Below are 22,457 nucleotides of genomic sequence, written 5' to 3'. Positions count from 1 at the left end.
TGCAGAGGTCTGAGCACTACTTCGGCCTAGAGAGGGGCACCTCAGGTCCTGCCACCCAGGCTCCTCAGTGCCCACGCCACAGCCCACAAGGAAGCAGTGTGCTTAGGGATGATCTGGTTGTGGCCCGTCCTTCCTAAAGGCAGCACAGATGCCTGAAGACAGACCCTGCCTAGCCAGCACTGCCCCATCTCCCATCACTCCCCAGGGGCCTGCACAAGGACGTCTAGCCAAGGTGCTCCATCAGCTCACACCTTTGCCCTCCTTTCAAGTGGTCAGGCCACAATCCAGCACATTCTCCTGGACCTCCCCTGGAAGGGCTTGCTGTCTCTTCTCGTGATGTGTCCCCTCACCTGCACAGCTCCTACCCCAGCACTTCTCCTGGCCAGCCCCTTCTCATCCCTCAAGTCTCAGACAAGTACCTCCTCCAGATATTCTTGTTTGGGCAGGTTACGCCTTCCTCTTCTCTCCCACAGTATCATAGCTTTTCACAATCACTGCCTAGATTCTGGGGATCCATGAAGCGAGAACCTCATCCACTTTCTTCCTTGTTCCCTCCCCAGGCTCCAACACCAAAACTGGCCTGCAGGTGCTCCATAAATACATAAATACATAATGAATTGGGAAATACATAAATAAATACATAAATGAATTGGGTTGGGGAGAGCTGATGGCTAAGCCACCTACCCCAGAAACATTGAGCCAGGCAATGGTGTGTGTCACGTTGGCAGCCCAGAGCCCCGGCATGGGCTTTGCACCTAAAGGTACTAGAAGAAGGCAAGGGCAGTGCCTCATAGAGTTACCAAAAGAATGGAAGAGGAGACAACAGCAGAGGACGGACAGCAACGTGTTTCTGAATGGAGAATCAGTAGAGTGTTAGTAACTGATCCAGTCGAGAGGAAGAAACCATCCCCTAAACATCCACAGACTCCGTCCTGAAGGAGCCAGTCCTTTGGCCTCCAAACACCAGCAAAGCTCAGGACTTGGAGGGACCAGGCACTGTAGGAAAGAAAGGCTAATCGTAAGGCTAAACACAGGGGATTGGTTAAAAGTCTGTTCTCAAACCAATAGATCCCAAGGCCTTCACCATAGGTGAAGGTGACTCTCACCCAGATGCTAGAGGCTTATCAGCCTCCTGGAGAAACTGAACCCAAGTGATCCCAGACTTGAGAACACAGTGGAGGACAGAAGTGAGATTCAAAGCAGGAAATTACTGAAAATCTGCAAAGCAAATACTGGGACTCCAGCCTCCTCCACTCCTTGGCTTCCGGAATGCAGAGAGATGAGATGGCTACTGTATTCACAAAACAGGAAAAGAATTCTATCAAGAAGAATTTTAAAAATAAACAATCTAAGAGCTCTTGGAAATTAAAATTATACTAGATGAAGTTAAAATTTCAACCAACATGTTGGAAATAAACTCAAGGAAATTTCCTGCAAAGCCACACAGAAGGACAAAGTGATGGAAGAGAAGAGAAAAAGATATAAGATAATTTAAGTGTCAATCTAAAATGTTGACTATTTGACTAATAGGAGTTCCAGAATAAGAAGAAATTATCAAAGAAACAGTATAAGAAAATTTGTTAGAACTGAGAGAGTAGGAGTCTTCAGATTGAAAAGGGTCACCAGGAGTCCAAAATAGTGAATTTTAAGAGATGTCATTGTGGAATTTCAGAAATAAATTTAATAGAAAGCATACTAAACATTTCCAAAGAGGGAAAATGGGTTACTTGAAAAGAATCAGAAATGAAATGCATCAGGTTTCCAAAAGCTATTCTGACAGTGAGAAGACAATAGAGCAATATCTTCAAAATTCTGAAAGAAAATATCTGTCAACCTAGAATTTTCTTCTCAGCCAAACTGTCAATTAAGACTGAGTGTAGAGGTGCCTGGATAACTCAGTCAGTTGGGGTCTGGTTCTTGATTTCTGGTCAAGGGATCAAGCCCTGCATTAGGCTCTGTGCTGGGCGTGGAACCTGCTTAAGATTCTCTCTCCCTCCCCGACTCTCTCTCTCAAAAGGAAAAAAAAAAAAAAAGTCTGAGAGCAGAAGTACAACTTTCGGGGCACCTGCGTGGCTCAGTGGGTTAAGCCTCTGCCTTTGGCTCAGGTCATTATCTCGGGGTCCTGGGATCGAGCCCCACATCAGGTTCTCTGCTCAATGGAGAGCCTGCTTCCCCCTCTCTCTGCCTGCTGCTCTGCCTACTTGTGATTTCTCTCTCTGTCAAATAAGTAAATAAAATCTTTAAAGAAAAAAAAAAGAAAGAAATACAACTTTCAGACATAAAAGGGCTCACAATTTTCTTCCCATTTATACTTTTTATAGGAAGCCACTGAAAGAGCTATCCACCACCCATTTTCCACCAAAATGAAAGTGTACACCAACAGAAAGCCCTGGAGCTGGAAGAGATGGACACCAGAAAGGAAAATTTCAGGGGGGGAAATAGAACTGAAGGACAGGAGTCTTCAGATTGAAAGGAGGTACTAAAAATATCAAAAGGCTGCTAAATGATGTAGTAAGAGGTAGAGACAGAATAAAGAAAACCACACCAATGTGAAAAACTAAGGCAATCATTACCTCCAGGTAAAACATAAAGTTGAACAAGAGAGAAAACAAACAAACAAACAAAACCCAGTAAATGCTATTTATATCATGGTAATAATGTGAATAGTGAATATCCATAAACCCCCAAATCCATAATAACTATTTTAGGAGAGTGATGAGGATGAGGGAGAGGCGTGCTTTTGTGGTTTTTGTTGTTTTCTTTTGTTTCATTTAGATTTTACTTATTTATTTGACAGAGAGAAACACAGCGAGAAAGTGAAAAGAAGCAGGGGGAGTGGGAGAGGGAGAAGCAGGCTTCCCGCCAAGCAGGGAGCCCAATGAGGGGCTCAATCCCGGGACGTTGGGATCATGAGCTGAGCCAAAGGCAGACACTTAACAACTGAGCCACCCAGGCACCCCGAGATGTGTGTTTTTCAATGGGCGTAAATAACAAGATAGCTGAATCAGGTGAATACAAAATGACTAAATGAAAAATAGGACTATGGGGGGGGAGGGTGGAAATAGGACTATGGATAAGCATATTAGTTTGACATAGATTTCTATCTGAAGAAATAACTAAAAGTATTTATCTCTGGAGAAAAGGAATGGGAATTAAGGAAAGATGGGGGCAGCATACTATTTCTCCTTCAGGTATTTTAGTACTATTGGACTTTTTGAACTATGCATACATATTATTTTGGTTTTGAGGGTTTTTTTTTTTTTGAGATTTTGTTTATTTATTTGAGAGACAGAGAGCAAAAAAGCAAGAGAGCACAAGCAAGGGGAGCATCAGAGGGAGAGGGAGAAGCAGGCTCCCGGTTGAGCAGGAGCCAACTAGGTGCTCAATCCTAGGTCCCTGGGATCATGATCTGAGCCAAAGGCAGATGCTTAATCAACTGGGCCACCCAGGCACCCCTGTGTACATATTACTTTGGGGAAAAAATGTCTGAAATTAATTTTTTGAAAGATCTTGAAGTAAAGTGTACAAACAGAAAGAAAAACTTTGGCATATTAACCATCAGTCTCTATAATCATTGAAGAAGTCCTACAATGCATCCCTCTACCTTTCTTCCAAACTGAACACAACCTGTAACCGTTCACTTAGCTCTAGTTCAGGTTCCTACCTGATATACATTTTAAAAAGATTAATTTATGTTCTAGCTTAATCTCCACTATTCTCCCATGTCTTTCCTATTCTCAACCTGAACTTTTGTGTAGTAGTATACTAGTAACTGTTTAAAAGTCAGTTCTTTGGAGAATAAAGTCCTGATTTGTAGCATTTGCCCATTTCCATAGTATAAATACTCCCACATGGCTGATTTCAAGCTACCACTGTGACATCACTAAATGTGAAACAGGGAAGAGATATATACTCAGCTCCAGGAAACTACTGCCTTTGGGCTTGTCTTGCCTTATCGGCCTCCATGCTTCCCACGAGACCCAGGGTATGGAAAGACCTGAGTGTCTCCTCCAGAAAGCCAGAAATCTACATGGCTGTGTAGTAGTAGTAGAAGTGGATAATGAAGGAAAGAGAGTGGTTCTGGCTGCAGGGAAGGGAATGTGACTTGGCGGCCTTCCTTCTCCACTTCCAGAAGAATCACCTGTTCATTGGTGACGCCTGGGCGCAGGGTCCCATGCTTGTAGTCCTCCAGCAGCTGCACAGCCTCTCTGAGACGTCTCTGCAGGGGAAAGAAAAAAGACACTGAGGTGCACAAATCCAAGGCTCCTACAACTCTTTCCCTTGCAAACAATAAAGAAGGATACAACTTAAGTGTCCTTCCATAGGAAAATGGCTAAATGACAGTGGTCTGAAAATACTATGGAACATTACTGGGCAGTTTAAAAAGTGAAGATCTGTATGTGATTCCATCTCTAACATTTTTTTTTTTTTTTGAGCAAGAAAGTAAATTGCAGAGCCGTATGATGCCATTCATTATACCAAACAAACAAAGCCCACACACACAGAGAAACCAATATTTTCTATGAGAATATTTATGTGTGCAAATGCATCAAAAAAGCTCTGGAAGGAGACCCACCAAATTAGTGACAGGAGTTACCTTAGGGTAGGAGGAAAGGGTCCAGATTTGGCAAGGGGTATCAGGAGGAAATTTAATCTTAATTATAATATTGAAAGTTTTTATAAAGATAACATATTTATGTAATACTCATACAATTTCTTTGCAACATTTTTAAAACACTAGCAGAGATTTACATACTAAAGTGCATATGGGCTACAGTAACTGATGGAGAGAGAGAGGGAAAAAAAGAAGATAGAATTGTATCATCTGTAAAATGTTAAAAGCTAAAGAGACAGCAACAGTGATAGAAGGCAGCCTTTGTCCACCAAAATATTTGTATAAGAATATTCATAGCAGCACTATTCAGGGGCACCTGGGTGGCTCAGTCCTTAAGCGTCTGCCTTTGGCTCAGACCATGATCCCAGGGTCCTGGAATCGAGTCCCACATCGGGCTCCCTGTTCTGCAGAGAACCTGCTTCTCTCCCTCTCCCTCTGCCGCCCCCCCTGCTTGTGCTCCCTCTTTCTCTGTCTCAAACAAATAAAATCTTAAAAAAAAAAAAAAAAAAAAAGAATATTCATAGCAGCACTATTCAAATAGTCCCAAAGTGCAAACAATCCAAATGTCAGTACTAGACTAGACAGGTAAATTATAGTACATGCACACAATGAAATATTATGCAACAATTTAAAAAGCAAACTAAAAACACATGTTATAACATGGATGAATCTCACAGACATACTGTGGCAAAATGTATTTTCCAAAAAGGGACACTCTACTATCTGCCAAGCCCCATTCTCTTCTAGAGCCTTACCACATCCCCCTCAAGAGGTAGAATCCATGTGTCCATGTATCCTCCTGCTGATCCTGGGCAGGACTTCATGACTGCCTCAACAAATAGAGTACGGCTGAAGTGAGATTATGTGACCTCTTAGGCTATGTCACAAAAATGTCTTGCATTTCCACCTTGTTCTCTTAGGATGGTCGCTCTTTGGGAACTCAGCCATCACACTGTCAGGAGGCCTGAGCAGCATATGGAGAGACCCACCTGGATGGGAACCGAGGCGCTGCCCATGGCTACAGCCAAGCTATCAGCTGACAGTCCGTACCAACCCGCCTGCCATGCAAGGGAGCCATCTTGAAATGGACTTTCCGGCTTCCCATCAAACCACCCTGGTGGACGCCGCATGGAGCAGTGATGAACTGTCCCCTATGAGCCCTCCCCAAACTGAAGACTGTGAGCAAAACAACTGAGTCGTGTTTTAAGCCACTACATTTTGAGGTGATTTGATATATCACTATGAAAGGCTGATATACTTAATGAAGTCAGATGCCAAAGAGTATGTATAAAGTTCAAGAACAGGCAAAGCTGATCTAACTAACCGTGTGGAGGTCATGATAATGTTACTTTTGGGGGAGGGGAGAGGGGGAGGCAGGGCCCTGACTTGGAAAGGGCATAAGGGAGCCCTTTGAGGTCATGGAAATGTTCTATGTCTTCATCTGAGTGGTGGTTACATGGGTATAAACATAAGTCGAAATGGAGTAAGCCATAAACTTGGGATTGGTGCATTTTACCATATGTATGCTCTACCTCAAAAAATTAACAAGAAACAGTCAACAGCCATAGAAGGCAGCCTATGACAAGGTTGGCTGAGGGATCCAGACATCAGGGTTGCCCAGTATGGGCAAAGAAACCCAGTGAAGTTGCCCTGTTCCCCCCATCCCCTTTTTTTTTCTTTTGTTCCCCTTTGGATAGAAGGTCAAGGTTAGCTGAGGATGGAAATGCAAAGAGACCTCTGCAGAAGCCCCCGGGTCTGAAGGCAGGATGCCACCCCAGGAAGGGCAACCATGGGGCAGGCAGGGTGTTTGCTGAGACATCGGGCAGGGCAGTCCCATAGGACAGGAAAGGAAGAGCCACCTGCTATAATGGAACAGACAGACTGACTGCTGGCCCAGACGTGCCAGCCGGCCCACCTGACCCATCAGGCCTGCCTCAGAAGCATCTGCGGCCGACATAGGTCTAATATGGGACATCAGGGAAACTTCTTGCTTAGGAGCAGCCTGACTGGGTGGGGTTGGGGTAGGGGGAGGTACTGCCTTTCCCTCTCAAAGGTATGCATATCAATTCCAAAATTCCGTAGTCTCTTCACAGAATCTATTTCCAACATGGAGACAGCTTGGTGGGATTTTTTTGGCAGGGGTGGAGAGGGGAGGGGCAATTAACCCATACTATTTAGAGAGAATGTCAGAAAACAATAGAGAAGCACAAAAGATCATTTTAAATCCCTCATCAATACACCGCTGAGATAACCACTGCAGAGATGAGAAGGGTTGATAAAGAGTGAAGGGGATTTTTCTTCTGCATTTAATGTGTTTGTTTTTCAACAACGTGGGATCATGTTGATGGTTTTACCTTGCTTCAGGTCACAGGGCTACAACATGAGAAGTTTAGTCTTCCCACCCAGAGTTTAGTCAGACCCTTGCTGTGTGCCTTGCCCTCCCACCGGCCCCCCAAGAAAGCGTGATGCGGCGAACTCCCCACCCCAAGCCTGCTTCCTCCCACACTGCGGCCTCTGCCATGGGACAATGACTGCTCTACTTTCCAGCGCTGAATGGTGAATGGCCCCGTGTTCTCATTATTTTCCCACTCCAGGGATTCTCCCGAGTTCCTATAACAACCTGGCCAGGCTCCATTTCATTTGACACAGTCATCAAAAGGAGGCCTCCTGCCACAGGAATAAGTTCCAGAGAGCCCCGATCTTGGCACGAGTTGAGGGAGAACTAAATCCAAAGTTCCTGAAGAACGAGTCTGGGAAATTAGGACTGGAGGAAGCTAGAACATGCTTTTCTCTTGTCTGGGCCTTACTAAGCCTCAGCCCCTCTGTCAGAGGCTGCGGGGCTAGGGCTCCAGGCCACTCTGTGGGACAGCCAAACCCCAGGACACTTGCTTTAAGAGGTCCCTGACGCCTGAACTCTTCTGGGGGCTAGGCCCTTCACTACAGAGAACGGGGTCATTACCAGGGAGTCCTGAGGGGTGGGAGGAGGGTCTCCCTGCTTTAAACCCTCCCCCACCCCCTGCATTGTGAGGCTTGACAGAGGAGCCCTGGGCACTTGAGAGGTGGGGATAGCGGGAGGTCCCTGGCAGGTGAACTTTGCAGGAAGTCTTTTCAACCAGAAACAAACAGGCAGCCAGGCCCCAGATGCAAAGGCAGCAAGGAGCGGATGAAAGGCTGCAGGCCCTTCTCTAGAGCCATGGGCCAGGGGGAGGGTCAGCCCTGGTTGCTTCCCAGACCCCCTCATTGGCTTGCCTGCCTCTAGCTCACCTGCCAAAAAGTGTCACCTTGAGGTTATCTCCTGTATTTTATTGGGGCATGGTTTCCAGAAGGTCCTTCTGGAAATGCTGGCACCTGGGAGGTCTGCTCCAGGGCAGAGAATTCAAAGAGAGGAGGAACCTGGCCTTGAGGGTCCTGCCCTAAGTCTTGAGGGGCAGAAGAAGGAAGTAAAGGGGCAGGCGTGGAGTGTTAGAGTGGTGGCCAGAGAGGGCAAGAGATTGTGCCTGGGACAGTGGGACCCAGGAAGGAAAGGACACAAAAAGGAAAGCTGGGAAGAAAGTCAGCAAAAAGTCCCTCAATGGTGATGCTCATTTGACCATCCCAGAATTACAAGAGACCATTCCGTATTCACAAAGGATGTGGATAAGAATACCCCTTTGCATGTATCTATCATAGAACCATCTAGGCTACCCCCTCACTGAAATAACTGGGGCCAGAAAAGGAAGGGCATTTCCACGCCCAGGGTCACAGGGTAGGTGGGAGGCAACTTAGAAATACCCTCCATCCCAGTTCTGGGCCATTTCCACAAAACATCAGCATGGAAGACCATCCAGTCCTCATAAGAGTAACTGAAAGGGTTGTCTCCCAATGATTTCAAAGCAATGCCTACATCCTCCAAAGCTGAGGCCTATGGGGACAGGGCACCTCAGGTAAGAAAAGGAAGGGTCTTCTTTACTCTTACTCAAAGTCAGGCCTGATCTGACACAGAAACTGGAGCATTCAAACTTTAGGCAAAGTGGGGAATTCGGGAGTCCCCAGAGCTTGCAGAACTTAAAAAGAGAGAGAGAGAGAGAATGAAAAGCAGCATCAGGGGTGAGGAGAATGAATTGGCAATGGAGTGTGAGTGAGAGAACAAAGCAGGGATGGCTGATGGGAGGCAGGGGGAGGGGAGGGCAGCAGCTTAGGTCACTTCAGGCCTTGATTGATCAGTATCTGATTGTTCTCACCTGCGTCAGTCTTGCACCTGCCCAAGGCAGGGCCGTTCACTCTCACCCTCTTACCTTGCCTGCAATGACTGCTTGAGCTATTTTTATTGTGGCCCCAAGTCCTGGGAATTGGGGCTAGAAGATAATGATTTAAATGCAGACAGAGTCCCAGGCCCTTCTCTTGTCTTCTCTCAGCCTTCTTAAGCCCCCTTCTTGTTCCCTCTTTACAGTCCTGGGACTGCAGGATTAATGTCTATGCTGAGATTGGTTCTTGGCTCCCTGAAGCCCCAGGCCACTGGAGGTCCCAAGGGAAGAGGGAACCAGGGATACATGGGGAGAGGCTCTGTCTTCCCTATGAAACTTCTGGTCACCTTCAGGGGGCCCATGCGTGGCAGATAGAATTCTGTCCAGCTAGCCCAAGAACTTTAGAAACATTCAGCCTTCCAGCCTGGATAGCCTACTCTTGAGAATTTATTCTAGAAAATAAATGTAGCAGAAGTGAAAAATGATATGTCCAATGCTGTTTCTTGGAAAAGCCAAAGCTAGGGAACCACGCATGGGTTAGATCTAAGCATTGAACAGGGATGGTTTTTTAGACTTTAAAACTTGATTTTTAGAAGGTATAAAGGGGACCCATGGGTGGCACAGTCAGTTAAGCATCCAACTCTTGGTTTCGGCTCAGGTCATGATCTCAAGGTCCTAGGATAGAGCTCCACACCGGGCTCCTCGCTCACAGGGAGTCTGCTTGGAGACTCTCTCTCCCTCTCCCTCTGTCCCTCCCACTCATGCTCTCTCTCTGTAAAATAAATAAATAAATAAATCTTTTTAAAAAAACAAAAAAGAATACATTAAAGTAAATTAAAAACTATAAAGACTTAGAAATGATTGAAAAAAGCAAATAAAAAGTGTTCAGTGTAATAGTATGCCAAAAATGCATGCAGATAGGCTAGAACTTGAAGTGTATAAAGGTATTGACATTTGAGTATTTTTTATTAAAAATTCCATGAACGATTTTAAAATTAGAATATCAAGTTCTATCTAGAAGGTATTCAAATGGACCTCCTCAAAGGGATTGAGTACACTTATCATGATGAGCACTGAATAGTGTATAGCATTGTTGAATCACTATATTGTATACTGACTATATTGAAATTTTTTGAAAGTGTAGAGAAACATTGTAATTAAAAAAGTATTTGGTTGAGTGGCACCTGGATGTCCAGGTGCTTAAGCATCTGACTCTTGATCTCAGTTCAGGTCTTGATCTCAGGGTCATGAGTTCAAGCCCCATGTTGAGCTCCATGCCCAACATGGAGTCTACTTAAAAAAAAATTACAATGAAAAATTAAAAGACAAAAATAAATACAACCTCATCACTCATTACTACTGAGACTATACACTGATATAATCTTGATACAGGTGGGTATAATCTATAGGGCAATTTGGCATTACATATCAAATGCCTTAAAAGCCTTTCATTCAGAAATTCCACTTCTAGGAATTTATCCAAAGAAAATAAAGAGAAATAAGGGGAAATTTATGTCCATGGATATTTACTGCAGTACTATTTATAACGGCAAAAGATATAAACCACCCAAGTGGGTCACAATAGAGAAAATTATTAAGTACATTATAGAATAATCATATGATGGATTACTATGTAGTTATTAAATATATTTTGAAATAACATTTAATAACAACAAAAAATGCTCATGATATGCTACATGGAAAAAAGTGTATATATCATGTATACATATATGTTATGTAAACATAAACATATATATCATGATTCTCTCTGTATATATCCTACATAAGGAGATATAGATATATATAGATATATCTATATATAGATATATACATACATACACACACATATTATATAAATCATTCTAATTTTGTACATATGCATACATCAAATGATCAATGGCGACTATTTCTGGCAGGTGGGATTATGGGTTATTTTTATTTCCTTCTTCAGACTTTCATTTATTCCAGTATTTAGGGATTACTACCAGGATCATATCACATCAGAAGGTACCCAATGTCAGTTTTTTCATGGCTATTGATGCTAAGTTTGGCCACCTGGTTAAAGTGGGGTCCTGCAAGCTCTTCACTATAAAGGTAAATTTTCCCCTTTGCTAACTAATCTTCAGGGTGAAACTTATTTGAGAGCATACGCATATCCCTATCCCATTGCCCTACAACTCCTTACTCTGTGCAGGCATCCCTAACGGTCCTGGCCAGGGGCAGTTAGTTCACTGAGGGTTATACAAGGCTATTTTCTTCTACATTTATCAGCTGACATTCTTCAGTGAAGGTGAGCTTCCCTCTCCCATATTACTATGGATTCACGGATTTCTCCTCCTCCTTCCTGTTACTCTTACTATTGAGTCGCAGATGTGTTAGTATTACTCTTGTGATTATTTAGTGTGTTATAACCATTGCTTGTATTCTTCTTAATGTTCAGACTCTCCCAAATGTGACTGTTGGGTTTCCCTTCAAGCCAGCTGCTGTGTCTCCATCATTCTTTGAGCTCCCTCCTACTTGCTGTAGCTGCTCTCCTTGTCCCAGATGTGGATCTGGCTACCTCTCCAAGAAGTTCCAGTTTCTTTTAGTAGGTTGTGGCATTTAGAGACCAAGATCTGAGAGCTAAGTGAGTTCACTGTCACCAGAGGTCATTGCTTCCTGGCCCTTTCAATGAAGAGAGTAAGGAAACCAGGAAATATAAATACCAGTGTGTGTGTGTGTGTGTGTGTGTGTGTGAGAGAGAGAGAGAGAGAGAGAGAGAAAGAGAGAGAGAGTCATGAGTTCATATCCATACCTCTGATTCAATAAAACATCACATAGTTCTTTGTCCTTTCCCCTACTCCAGATCTGTAGCCCCCTACCTCCACGGTGAGAAACCTGGTTCCCAACGTCAATGTAATTACTTATCTATTCTATCCTGTAATATAACCCAGATAGTTTCCGATTATAACACCAATAGTCCTACAGAATCTATATTATTAACACCAATATTTCAGTCAGTTTTCTCTGCCCTTCAGGATAATATAATCTGTCAACCATTCATTACCTTAAATAATTATTGAATTCAGAATAGCAAATTCCTTTCATCTTCAGTCGATAATTAAAAGTAACTTCAATGTCAGCTGGTACACCTTTGCCCTCAGAGAGCTAGATCGAATTCCATGACGTGGGTACAAAGCCAACGCTGGGCTTCTGCCAACTCCTGGTGGTTTGCTTCCTCTGGTCTGAGCCTGCACACACCGCACCCCGACAGGAGACTCACCGCCCCTCAAGATCCGCCCCTCAAATAGTCTACTTTTGCAGAGATTTGAAGAACCAGGCAGACTTTACTGGCAACTTCCCAGGAATGATGGCGGAGGGAGCAACAGTACAACATGTCAACTTTCACAACTCAGTAGGCATGACCAGTCTCAAGACAGCCTCAGCCACTGGCCTCTCAGCGCATCCCAGATGCTTGCTCTCCTTCCCATATTTCTCCCTCTTCCTTCTCTCTCCTCTTGGCAGGATCAGAAAAGCCCCATTCTTCTTCTCTGTCAAGCAGACCAACTTTCTCCCCTGAAGCCTTGCTCAAGACGTCCTTATGACAAAGACAGCCTTCTTCCTGAGAGAAATTACAGTGAATGAAATTGCCTCTGCCTCATTACACATGAGGGTTGGAATCTTTTTAAAGCTTGGTCAGTTATAAATGACAAACAAATTGCTGCAAAATTCTCTCAAGATGAGCCTATCCATCGACTCAGCGAATGCCTCTCAGAACCAGGTCACCAGATGGCTCAAGCTGCCCAGAATCTTTCTACCTCAAGAACTACCAGCTTCCAGAACCACCTCCTCATGTCCCCAGAAACCTATCCCTGCCGCAGGCAGACAGGCCTGTCCAGATCTCTTTCAGTGGGGTGCCCACCACCTCACTCTCCCTCCCAGAAACCCAGCCAAGGACCCTGAGAGAAACAGTTCTCTGTAGATATGAATCATGTCCTGTGGATGGAGCCGGGAAGAAGGGGAGCCTGGCCCTCCCGGCAGCATCACAGTTCGTGGCGGAGAACCTGGGGTAATGGGCTCTCCACTCTGCTTCCAATTTCTCATCCCTTCCCTGCCAGTGGCCTTGCTAAGTAACCTGCCTGGACTAGACCCAGTGAGTCGTGGCCCTTCTAGAGATTTCAGGGCTTAGATGACGATCTTCTATGGGCAAAATCTTTCCAAAAGGCAGGCATGTGGTGCTGGAAACAGTCCCCAACCAGGGGAGGGCACAGGTGAAATGTGAAAAACATTCCAAAGTTTCTGTTGTATCAGTGATTTTCTAGGCAGTAAATCGTTAAATTGTTTTGCCATGTCAATTGCTGATAGGGGATGCAGGCCAAAAGTGGTTTAGAGATGTATAAGAATATTGGGGCCATTCAGAATGCAAGAAAGATGTGGTACAAGAAGAATAGGAAATGAAATCATCTGGGAGCAAGAAGAGGGTGGACAGGGGAGTGGGGGATGGAGGCCCACTGGGACCACTAGGTCACCCCCTTGTAGCTACCCATCCATCCTCAAAGCTGCTGCCTGCTTGTGGTAATCTGGGGAGCCCTGAAGGGCCCCTGACCTTCTGTCTCCCTCCACCATTTCTCGACATGCCTCAAAACCACCCTCTGCACCTATCCTTGGAGTTAAGCACTAGCCCCTGTCGTCTTCTTCAACAAGCAGGTGGCATTTTTGTTGGGACAGATGTTACAATTGTATATAGTTTTGCACCATTCTGGAACTTTCTAAAAAAGACACATAACCTAGGCTAGGGAAGTAGTTTCTCTAGTGTGCTACTTTTCCAAATTCTCATACAGTCACATTGATTACTCCTGAGGAGAAACCCAACAGAGCCCAGGGTACAGCGGCCTTGCCCTTCAGAGCTGGTAGGCCCAGTGGGGCAGGTAAAGTTAGCCAGTGAAACACCTGAGCCCATTGTCCTCCCTGAGGAAGGAAAGGTGTGTAGGAAACCACACACCAGGGTAATTCCCACATTTCGCATTACTGGGAGACTCTCCCAGGGCCCCTGGGGATTATTCTCGGCCCAGGTGCCCAGAAGGCCTTGTGCTTCTTTCCATCATGGCTTTGACCTTGAAGACAGATCCAGTCTGGGACTGGGGCAAGCCAACCACAGAGATGTGCAGAGAAGCACCACCCCTCCCCCGACCCCCTTCCCACACCGGGCAAGCCAACTCAAAGGCTCGGGATGGGGGGCGGGGGGGACCCAGCACAGGAGCTCAGGCCCTCTGCTCACTGGGTAATCTTGGGAGTGTTACCCAAACAGGATGCAAACTGGCTAAGAATAAGGGGTCTGGAGACAAGCTTACCTGTGTCAAACCCTGGCTCCACCACCGGCCAGCACAATGGGCCTGAGACCTAACTTCTGTCTGTTTGCACATCTGTAAAACAGAACTTAGAACCATTCTACCTTGTAGCGTTGCTTTGTGTCAAGCTGATGAGCCGAAGCATGTAAGATGCCTGCAACACGGCCCTGCTCACAGAAGGGCCCTCGTAACAACCTGAGGCTTCATATGCGTGTGCATTGCTCCGCACACTTGAAGGGTATCAAGACATACTTCTTACGATGGCCAAGATAAATTTGGCACTAAATTTAAATTGGACGATACCACAGGTTGGTGAGGATGTGGAGACCTGGAACACTGCGGATGGGAATGTTAAATGGAGAGCCACTCGGAACAACGGTCTGACAACTTCCTATGAAGTTAAACATACGTTCGCCACAGTTACCACATGAGCTAATGAGCCATTCCTCATTATTTTCTCATGAGAAATGAAAACCTACGTCCGCATGAAGAATGTTCACGGTGCTTTATTTCTCATAGCCTCAGACCAGAAGCAGCCCAGCTGTCCATTGGCAAGTGGACGAAAAAACAAATTCTAGAACATCCTTTAAATGGACTATGACCCAGCAGTAAGAAGTTACCAAGCCCCGACACACGCCACAACGTGGATGAATCTCGAAATGATTATGCCAAGGAAAGAAGCCAGACGCTCAAGGCCACGTACCATAGGACGACAACTCTAGGACATTTAAACCAGGACAACAGCAGGGGCAGAGAACAGGTGAGTGGTAGCCAGAGGCTGGCAGCAGCAGGGGAGCAAGTGTCTGAGCAAACACTATAGTGTGACGGATGGAAGTGTTCTAGGGGTTTGTGGTGGGGTGGGAGGGGGACATGACTGCATATGTTTGTCAGAAGGCCGAACGGCACATGTACCGAAAGTAAACTCTACCTCAGGAAATCCAACCTTACCTACGAGAGGAGAGGATTGGGCAGGAAGAGGATACTTTCTCGTTCCACTTAAACACACCTGTACCATTCAAACTTTGGTCGTGAGTGTGTCCTTCAGGTCCTGGGTAATAACTTCACTGGAGTTTGAGGTCGGAATGGTGCTATATATCCACTTTGCTGTGAGGTGCAAATGGGATTAGATCATGTGTATAAGGCCCACACAGAGGTGACCCACACATCTTCGAAAGGGATGGGGGCCTCTGTGGAGAGTGATGCCCCTGACTTACCTCAGTGACAAAGAGTGTTCGAGGATCGATGATGTCCAAGAAGTGCCTGAAGCGACCGTAGAAGGACGTCTGGAGAAGGGGGTGGGGGGAGAGGAGAGGAAATCAGCTGCTGTAGACCATCCTCCAGCCCCCATGAGCCACACCCCACAGCGTACCCTCATCCATGGGATCCCACTGCCCCCAGGACTCCCCATGTGATAAATGCCAATGAGGACTCAACTTCTCGGTCACCCGACGCCAGCTTTCCAAGGTCTGATGTCTTTTTAAAGTCAACTCATAAAGACCATTAAGGTACTCGGTGACTGTCCTGGGGCCTTTCCAGAGGACCTCCTGTTTTCCTCCCTCTTCCCCCAGTTCCCTGAGATCCTCTCCAAGCCTCCCACAGTTCCCCAGCACCAGTGAGCACACAGACTGGAAGGCCTCTCCCACGCTTCCTTGTGCACCACAGGCCTCCCTGCCTTTGCTTTGGACCTCTCAAGCAGAGGGAGGGTCCCTCCCCAAGGTCCAGCTCAGGCTCTGCCCCCAGAAAAGCTCCTCACAGGCAAAGCTCAAGGATGACCGGACCCAGCTCACAGACTTCAAGCCGTCCTTTCCCCCTAGCCCTGGAGCAGCTGTGAGGCTCAGGATGGAGGCCTGCTTGCCCTGGCCTCGCCCCAGAGCAGGGGCCCCAGAAAAGGAGGGCTTTGTGCAAAGCAGGCCACGGGCATTAGCCCACAATGAAAGGAAACCGAGCAACGAAAAACATTGCTACTGGGCCCTCTGCCCTAGGGAAAAAGCTGAGCTCAAGGGGGTGAGAAGATGCCAAGCTGGAGGACAAAGGGGAAGCTGCAAACACTGGAGGTTCATGCCTCACTTCACTCCGGGCTCTGCCCCAAATCCTCCCTAGAGCCCCACAGCTCTCCCAGTACCCTCCTCTGTATGGGGAAGGAAGCAGAAGCTCCACACTCCCTCCCTCCCCTTACTCATTAGGACACCAGACCCTACAGCCACCTTCTGCTTTCTCTTCCCAGTAAGGACCCATTCCCTGAAAGTCCCCTGTACATACGAGGCCCCATGCTGCCTCCACTCTCTGCTCGCTCTGACACCCCCCTGCACCCTCTCCACCCCCTCCTGCCACCCTCTTGAGGTATTGCCATTCACAACCCAGATCAAGCTTCAGTACTATTCCTTAACTCAAACAGTTGCTTCTCTAACCTCTCGTAATTCAAAGGGCCTAAACCATTACCCCACTTATACACAATGCTCACACCGCCATCCTGGCAAAATTTCCCCTCTAAGTATTTAGCCTAAGGAAACAACCAGAGATGTTCAGAGGTCTGGTTAGAAGTACAGGCCGATGACGCTCACCTCCGCATTGTTTGCGAAGGTGAATTGTTCCGCAAACAATGGTCCGCTCATATGACTCAACACCATGTAACTATCTAAATTATATTTTCAGACATTTATGATAGGAAAAAATACTCATGATTTCATGAAATGCATACAAACAGGATAATTCCAACTTTCAAAAAAACAAGGAGATAAATAGAGCTAAATGGACAGTGAGTGGATAGCAAAGACACACAATGACATCCAGGCCCTGGTCTACCAGATCCTGCCGGGGGGGCCTTACAGAAGTGGCTGATTCCAGGGCTGGGGAAGGGAAGCGACAAGCTGGAACCGGCTCATCCTGTTGGGCCAGAATGTGATGAAGCTGCCAGCCCACAAAATGGTGGGGACATGCTCAAAGGACCAAACTGGGGGCAGATGGACATCATGTACCTCTGGATATGACACACTGAGAAATTCACAGTGTCGCTCAATGGGTATTCTGGAGGGACTGAAGCTAATCAGGAGTAGACATGGGGAAAACCCAAGTTGAGGAGCATTCCATAAAATGACCAGCCTGTTCATTGAGTATGTCACTGTCATCAAGACAAAAACCTGAATGGGTCCGCATGAACAGAAGCCAAAGAAACAAAACAACTACAAGTAATCTGCAATTCTGGACTGTGTCAAAGAAAGATGCTCTCAAGGACGTTACTGAGACAACTGACAAACTTGGAACAGGGATCACAGATTAATAAAAGTAGTCGAGGGCGCCTGGGTGGCTCAGTGGGTTAAGCCGCTGCCTTCAGCTCAGGTCATGATCTCAGGGTCCTGGGATCGAGTCCTGCATCTCTGCTGAGCAGAGAGCCTGCTTCCCCTTCTCTCTCTGCCTGCCTCTCTGCCTACTTATCATTTCTCTCTGTGTGTGTGTGTCAAATAAATAAATAAAATCTTAAAAAAAAAAAAAAAGTAGTCGAACCATGTGAGATTCCTGAATGTCGTAACTCTACTTCCTAGACATTGAATGTTTGTGCCTCTCCACCAATTCACATGTTAACCTAACACCCAAAGTGTTGGTATTTCAAGGTGGGGCCCTTTGGAAGCAGTTAGATGAGGGCAGAGCCCTTATGAATGACATTGGTGCCATTGTGAGAGCCCCCGGAGGGCCCCTTGGCCCTTCTACCATGTGAGATCTCAGAAGACGGCTGTCTGTGAACAGTGAATCTGCCAGGCCCTTGAGCTTAGACAGCCTAGCCTCCTGAACTGGGAGAAGTTCATTTCTGTTGTTTATAAGCCGCCTAGTTTATGGTATTTTTGTTATACCCGCTCGAGGGGATGAAGACAGCAATCTCAGAATGCCTGGTTCTTATGATACATGAAAGAAGTCAGGGATCAATGGATAGAACCCACTCTCAAGGGGCTGAGAAAAATTACATGTATCAACACAGCGGGCAGCAGTGCAATCTGGAAAGTGAATACTTTCATGTGAGTTCTTTTCTTTTCAGACTGAAGATGTCCTTGATGATACCATGGATATTTGCTCTGTTTCTAGACTTTCTGATCACCTGTAGACAAAAAGAATAATAAAGGAAGTGCAACAAGAATGTCAAAAACTGGTGGACCTAGGCCCAGGGTATATGAAAGTTCTCTTTATTCTTACTGCCACTTTTCTGTAAGATCAAAACTGTTTCAAAATAGAAAGTCCAGGGGCACCTGGGTGGCTCAGGCAGTTGGGTCTCTGCCTTTGGCTTGGATCATGGTTTCAGGGTCCTAGGATAGAGCCCGCATAGGGTTCCCTGCTCATTGGGAAGCCTGCCTCTCCCCCTGCCTCCTCCCCACCTTGTACTCTTTCTCTCCTCTTCTCAAGTAAATAAATAACATCTTTAAAAAAAAAATAGAAAGTACAAAATTTTTTTTAAGTTAGATGAAAATATATTAAAATGTTAACAGGGATTGACTCTGGGTAACAGGAATGTAGATGATTCCTTCTTTTTAAAATGAAATAAAGAGGGACGCCTGGGTGGCTCAGTCGGTTAAGCCGCTGCCTCCAGCTCGGGTCAAGTCCCGCATAAGGTTCTTTGCTTGGCAGGGGGCCTGCTCCTCTCTGCCTCTGCCTGTTGCTCTGTCTGCTTGTGCGCTCTCTCTCTGACAAATAAACCTTAAAAAGAAAAAAAGAAGCAGCATTCTGTATAATATATAGAAGTAATAGTCTATTTTAAAAATACGTACTTAATTTAAAATACTATCTACTCTATTATTTGATTACAATCTCCTGAAGGAGGTAGGCTGTTGGGTGTTCCTTCCGTAGTCTCATCCTGCCTGGATCCTAGTCTCCTGTCTCACACCTAGAAGGGGCTTCGGCCACATCCCTGCCACAAGAATGAATGAGTGGGCAGGTAAGACACCTATGGCCCAGAGGCTGCCTGGAGGGGATGTAGCTCAGGCCAGGCTTCCAAGGGAGACTTCCAAGGGAGCCTAGGACTTGAAAGGGTCAACAGGGTGTCAGTTAGTGGCCCAAGTAGGGAAGAGAAGCAGCAGGGGCAGAGGGGAGGGCCTGGAAGAACAGCCAAAGTGAAGCAACCTCCTAAAGATGGTCCAGTGGAGACTTCTAGTCTCTGACTGCCCTGTGGTCTGGCGCTGTCCTCATCCTATCCGAGCCCTGCTGGCCCCCTGTGTCACTCTCCACCGTGGCCACTAAGAGAGTGTTCTAGGTAAAACACTTTGCTCCATAGATATCCTCACTGCCTTCTGAGCTGGGCTCAGGGAACACCACAGTGAACAAGCATTCGAGAAGCTGAGTGCATCAAGCAAGACAAGTAAGCAAGTCACTACAAAATGCTGTGGCCAGACCTTAAATGAAGCATCATAAAGCACAGTGAGGACACAGATGACTTCTTCCTGGTGAGTCAAGGAGGCTTCCCGGAGGTGCTGGCATGGGTGGATAGACGAGTTTACCAAGCAGAGAGGGGTGGCCACAAGGGTGCTCATGCGTGAAGGCTGGACTTGGAAACTGCATCAATGTCAGCCAAGAGGAGGGACTGAAGTATGATAGATGACATTTTAGAAAAAGAGGGCAAGGCCAAGAACAGATAGGGTCTGCCTGGAATGCTCTGATGTTTTAAAAAAAATAATAATAATTCCTATAGTGTCTAGGGAACAAGCTGTATTACTGTATTCATTCAGTCTATATGCATTAAATACCTACTGTGTGCCAACAGCTGAGCTGAGAAGTGTAAGGTGAACAAGGTAAAGATCCACCCCGAGCCCAAAACAATCTTACCACCTGGAAGAAAATTTCAAAAAATTGGGGTGCCTGGATGGCTCACTGGGTTAAGCCTCTGTCTTTGGCTCAGGTCATGATCCCAGGGTCCTGGGATCAGGCTCCACATCAGGCTCTGTGCTCAGCAGGGAGCCTGCTTCCCCCCTCTCTCTGCCTACTTGTGATCTCTCCCTGTCAAATGAATAAATAAAATCTTTTTTTTTTTTAAAAAAAAAAGGAAAATTTCAAAAAATTAAAAGAAAAGCAACTTCACCAGACTTCTGTGGTTTTATTCATTCATTCACCAATGAGCTCCTGAGGACCTACTGTGTGCTTAGCACTGCGCTGAGTCCTGGGGTATAGCAAGGGGCCACCTGACCGGGAGAAGGAGGAAGAACAGAATGTGGATAATGCCTTGATTTCTAGTTAAATACTAAGGCCTATTAATTAGGACAGGGAAAACAAGAAGCATATGACTTAGTGGAGGGAAGACCAAAGTTCTTTGCTGGTCATGTGAGTTTGAAATACTTAAAGGACCTTCTGGATTTAACATTGCAGTAAATACTGGAAGCAGAGACCTGAGATTCAAGAAAGGGGTTCTGAGTCGTAAGTGTTAAGCACAGATGATAGTGTATTTATCCAGTCAGCCTCAGACACCCTCGGCCCAGGGACAAAGTTACATCTATTGACTCACTGCAGTGAGGGAGGCTATATAGCAGAGGAAGCTTGTGGTGCATCACCAAACGGGGGAAACTGAGTTGGGATTTTCTGGGCAAAAATGGAGGAAAATTTAAATGACACGGTGCTTTTTTTTTTTTTTAAGATATTATTTATTTATTTGACAGACAGAGATCACAAGTAAGCAGAGAGAGAGAGAGAGGGAAGCAGGCTCCCTGCTGAGCAGAGAGCCCGATGTGGAACTCGATCCCAGGACCCTGAGATCATGACCTGAGCCGAAGGCAGCGGCTTAACCCACTGAGCCACCCAGGCGCCCGACATGGTGCTTTAATAGGCTCAAAGCAAAGCAAAGCAAAGAGATGAGGAAAGGGGTCCATCTAGGTCTAGACTGAGAAATGGCCACAGATCTTGTTTCCTTAGAAACTATAAAATTAAGATAAATGTGGAAGGTTGTGTCCAGAAATTGCTTATTTAAAGCACTGCACTTGGGTTAATCTGAGTCAAAGTGCCTTAGCCCCACCTCTCAAGAGGGGAATGTTTCATTCCTACAGATATATTATTATTTTTTAAAGATTTTACTTACTTATTTGACAGAGAAACAGCAAGAAAGGGAACACAAGCATTGGGTATGGGAGAGGGAGAAGCAGGCTCCCCACTGAGCAGGGTGCCCAATGCAGGGCTCAATCCCAAGACCCTGGGATCATGACCTGAGCTGAAGGCAGACACTTAATGACTGAGCCACCCAGGCGTCTCTCCCCCCCGCCCCGCCACTAGTATTATTTTAAAAAGCAAAGTTTCTGGCAGCTTATGGTCTCAGAGAATGCTACTTCCCAGTGAGTATGGAGGAGAGGTCACTCAAAGAAGTGAATCACTGGGACAATTTACAGTTGCAGGGATCCTGGGGAGAACCACTAATTCTTTGTAGGGAGGGGGTTTCTCTGTCTGTCATTCCAGACTGAAAAATGGCAAAGAAGCGTTTCACTTTCTCAGTCTGGGTTATTTTTATTTTCTCAAAAGTTTAAAGTGTATGGCCTTTTTTATTCCCCTCCAAAATTCAGCTCCCATCTCTACCCAATCAGCCAGTGGAGGTTTTTCCTTCCCTTTTACATCACCGGAAGAATGAGTCAGCCAAGTGATTCCTTCTCCTCCCCTTCACAAGAAAGGTGAGTCAGCTTATTCTCAGCAGGACCTGCAGCACAGACATTCCCACCTCCGTAGCCGCTGGGGAGAGCGGGCCTTGGGAGCAGCAGCCAAGGGCCAAGGCCTATAAGAAACTGGCAGCCCTCCAATAAATATACACCTAACCAGATCTCTAAGTCATGACTCTTCCGGATCAAGAATAAAATAGGCACTGAACCTATAGCCCAAAGGCAGAAAGGCTGGGCGGGCTTAATACCCCTCAGCTGCAGGAGGAGACACCCGGGCATCCCCAGATGAGGTCTTCTACCCAGGGTCTCAAATTCTATTGGCTGGGGTGGGCTCCAGGCATCAGCGTCCATGGAAAATCCTGCCCCAGTGCTTCTAACATGCAGCAGGGACTGAGAGCCACTGAACTAGAAGGTGTTGACCTTGTCCACGGCACAAACTAGCTCCAGGACCAGCCTCGGAAACAGTCACTGTCCAGCCTATAGGATGCAAATGATTAAAACACATAACTTCCTGCTGGGTTCATTCTGGAACTGGAGTTCAGGCAAACTATTGAAGAAACCTCCCTACCATCTCCCAACTTTCAGCCCACACACAGCTCTCACCCTGGCAGTGAAGAGTGCACTTTCCTGCTCCAGCCAGGAGCCCCATGCCCCGACCTGTTCTGCTGCCTCGGTTCATTTCCAA

At 46.2% G+C, this 22,457-nt stretch overlaps 1 protein-coding gene across 3 annotated transcripts in view; it reads right to left on the bottom strand.

Annotated features, from left to right (window-relative positions):
• Positions 1 to 22,457, bottom strand: part of SFXN5 (sideroflexin 5) — a 113,152-nt gene that overhangs the window by 84,870 nt on the left and 5,825 nt on the right. For all 3 annotated transcript variants that reach the window (XM_059405850.1, XM_059405848.1, XM_059405849.1), the window contains exons 2-3: positions 15,380 to 15,448; positions 4,142 to 4,219 (exon numbers count right to left, since the gene is read on the bottom strand). In XM_059405850.1, coding sequence (XP_059261833.1) covers positions 4,142 to 4,219; positions 15,380 to 15,448 — 147 coding nt within the window. The remainder of the gene's footprint in view (positions 1 to 4,141; positions 4,220 to 15,379; positions 15,449 to 22,457) is intronic.

The sequence above is a fragment of the Mustela nigripes genome, chromosome 7 (assembly GCF_022355385.1).
Source record: "Mustela nigripes isolate SB6536 chromosome 7, MUSNIG.SB6536, whole genome shotgun sequence".
Lineage (NCBI taxonomy): Eukaryota > Metazoa > Chordata > Mammalia > Carnivora > Mustelidae > Mustela > Mustela nigripes.
Note: the sequence above shows the minus strand (reverse complement) of the source record. Positions and strands in the feature narration are given on the sequence as shown.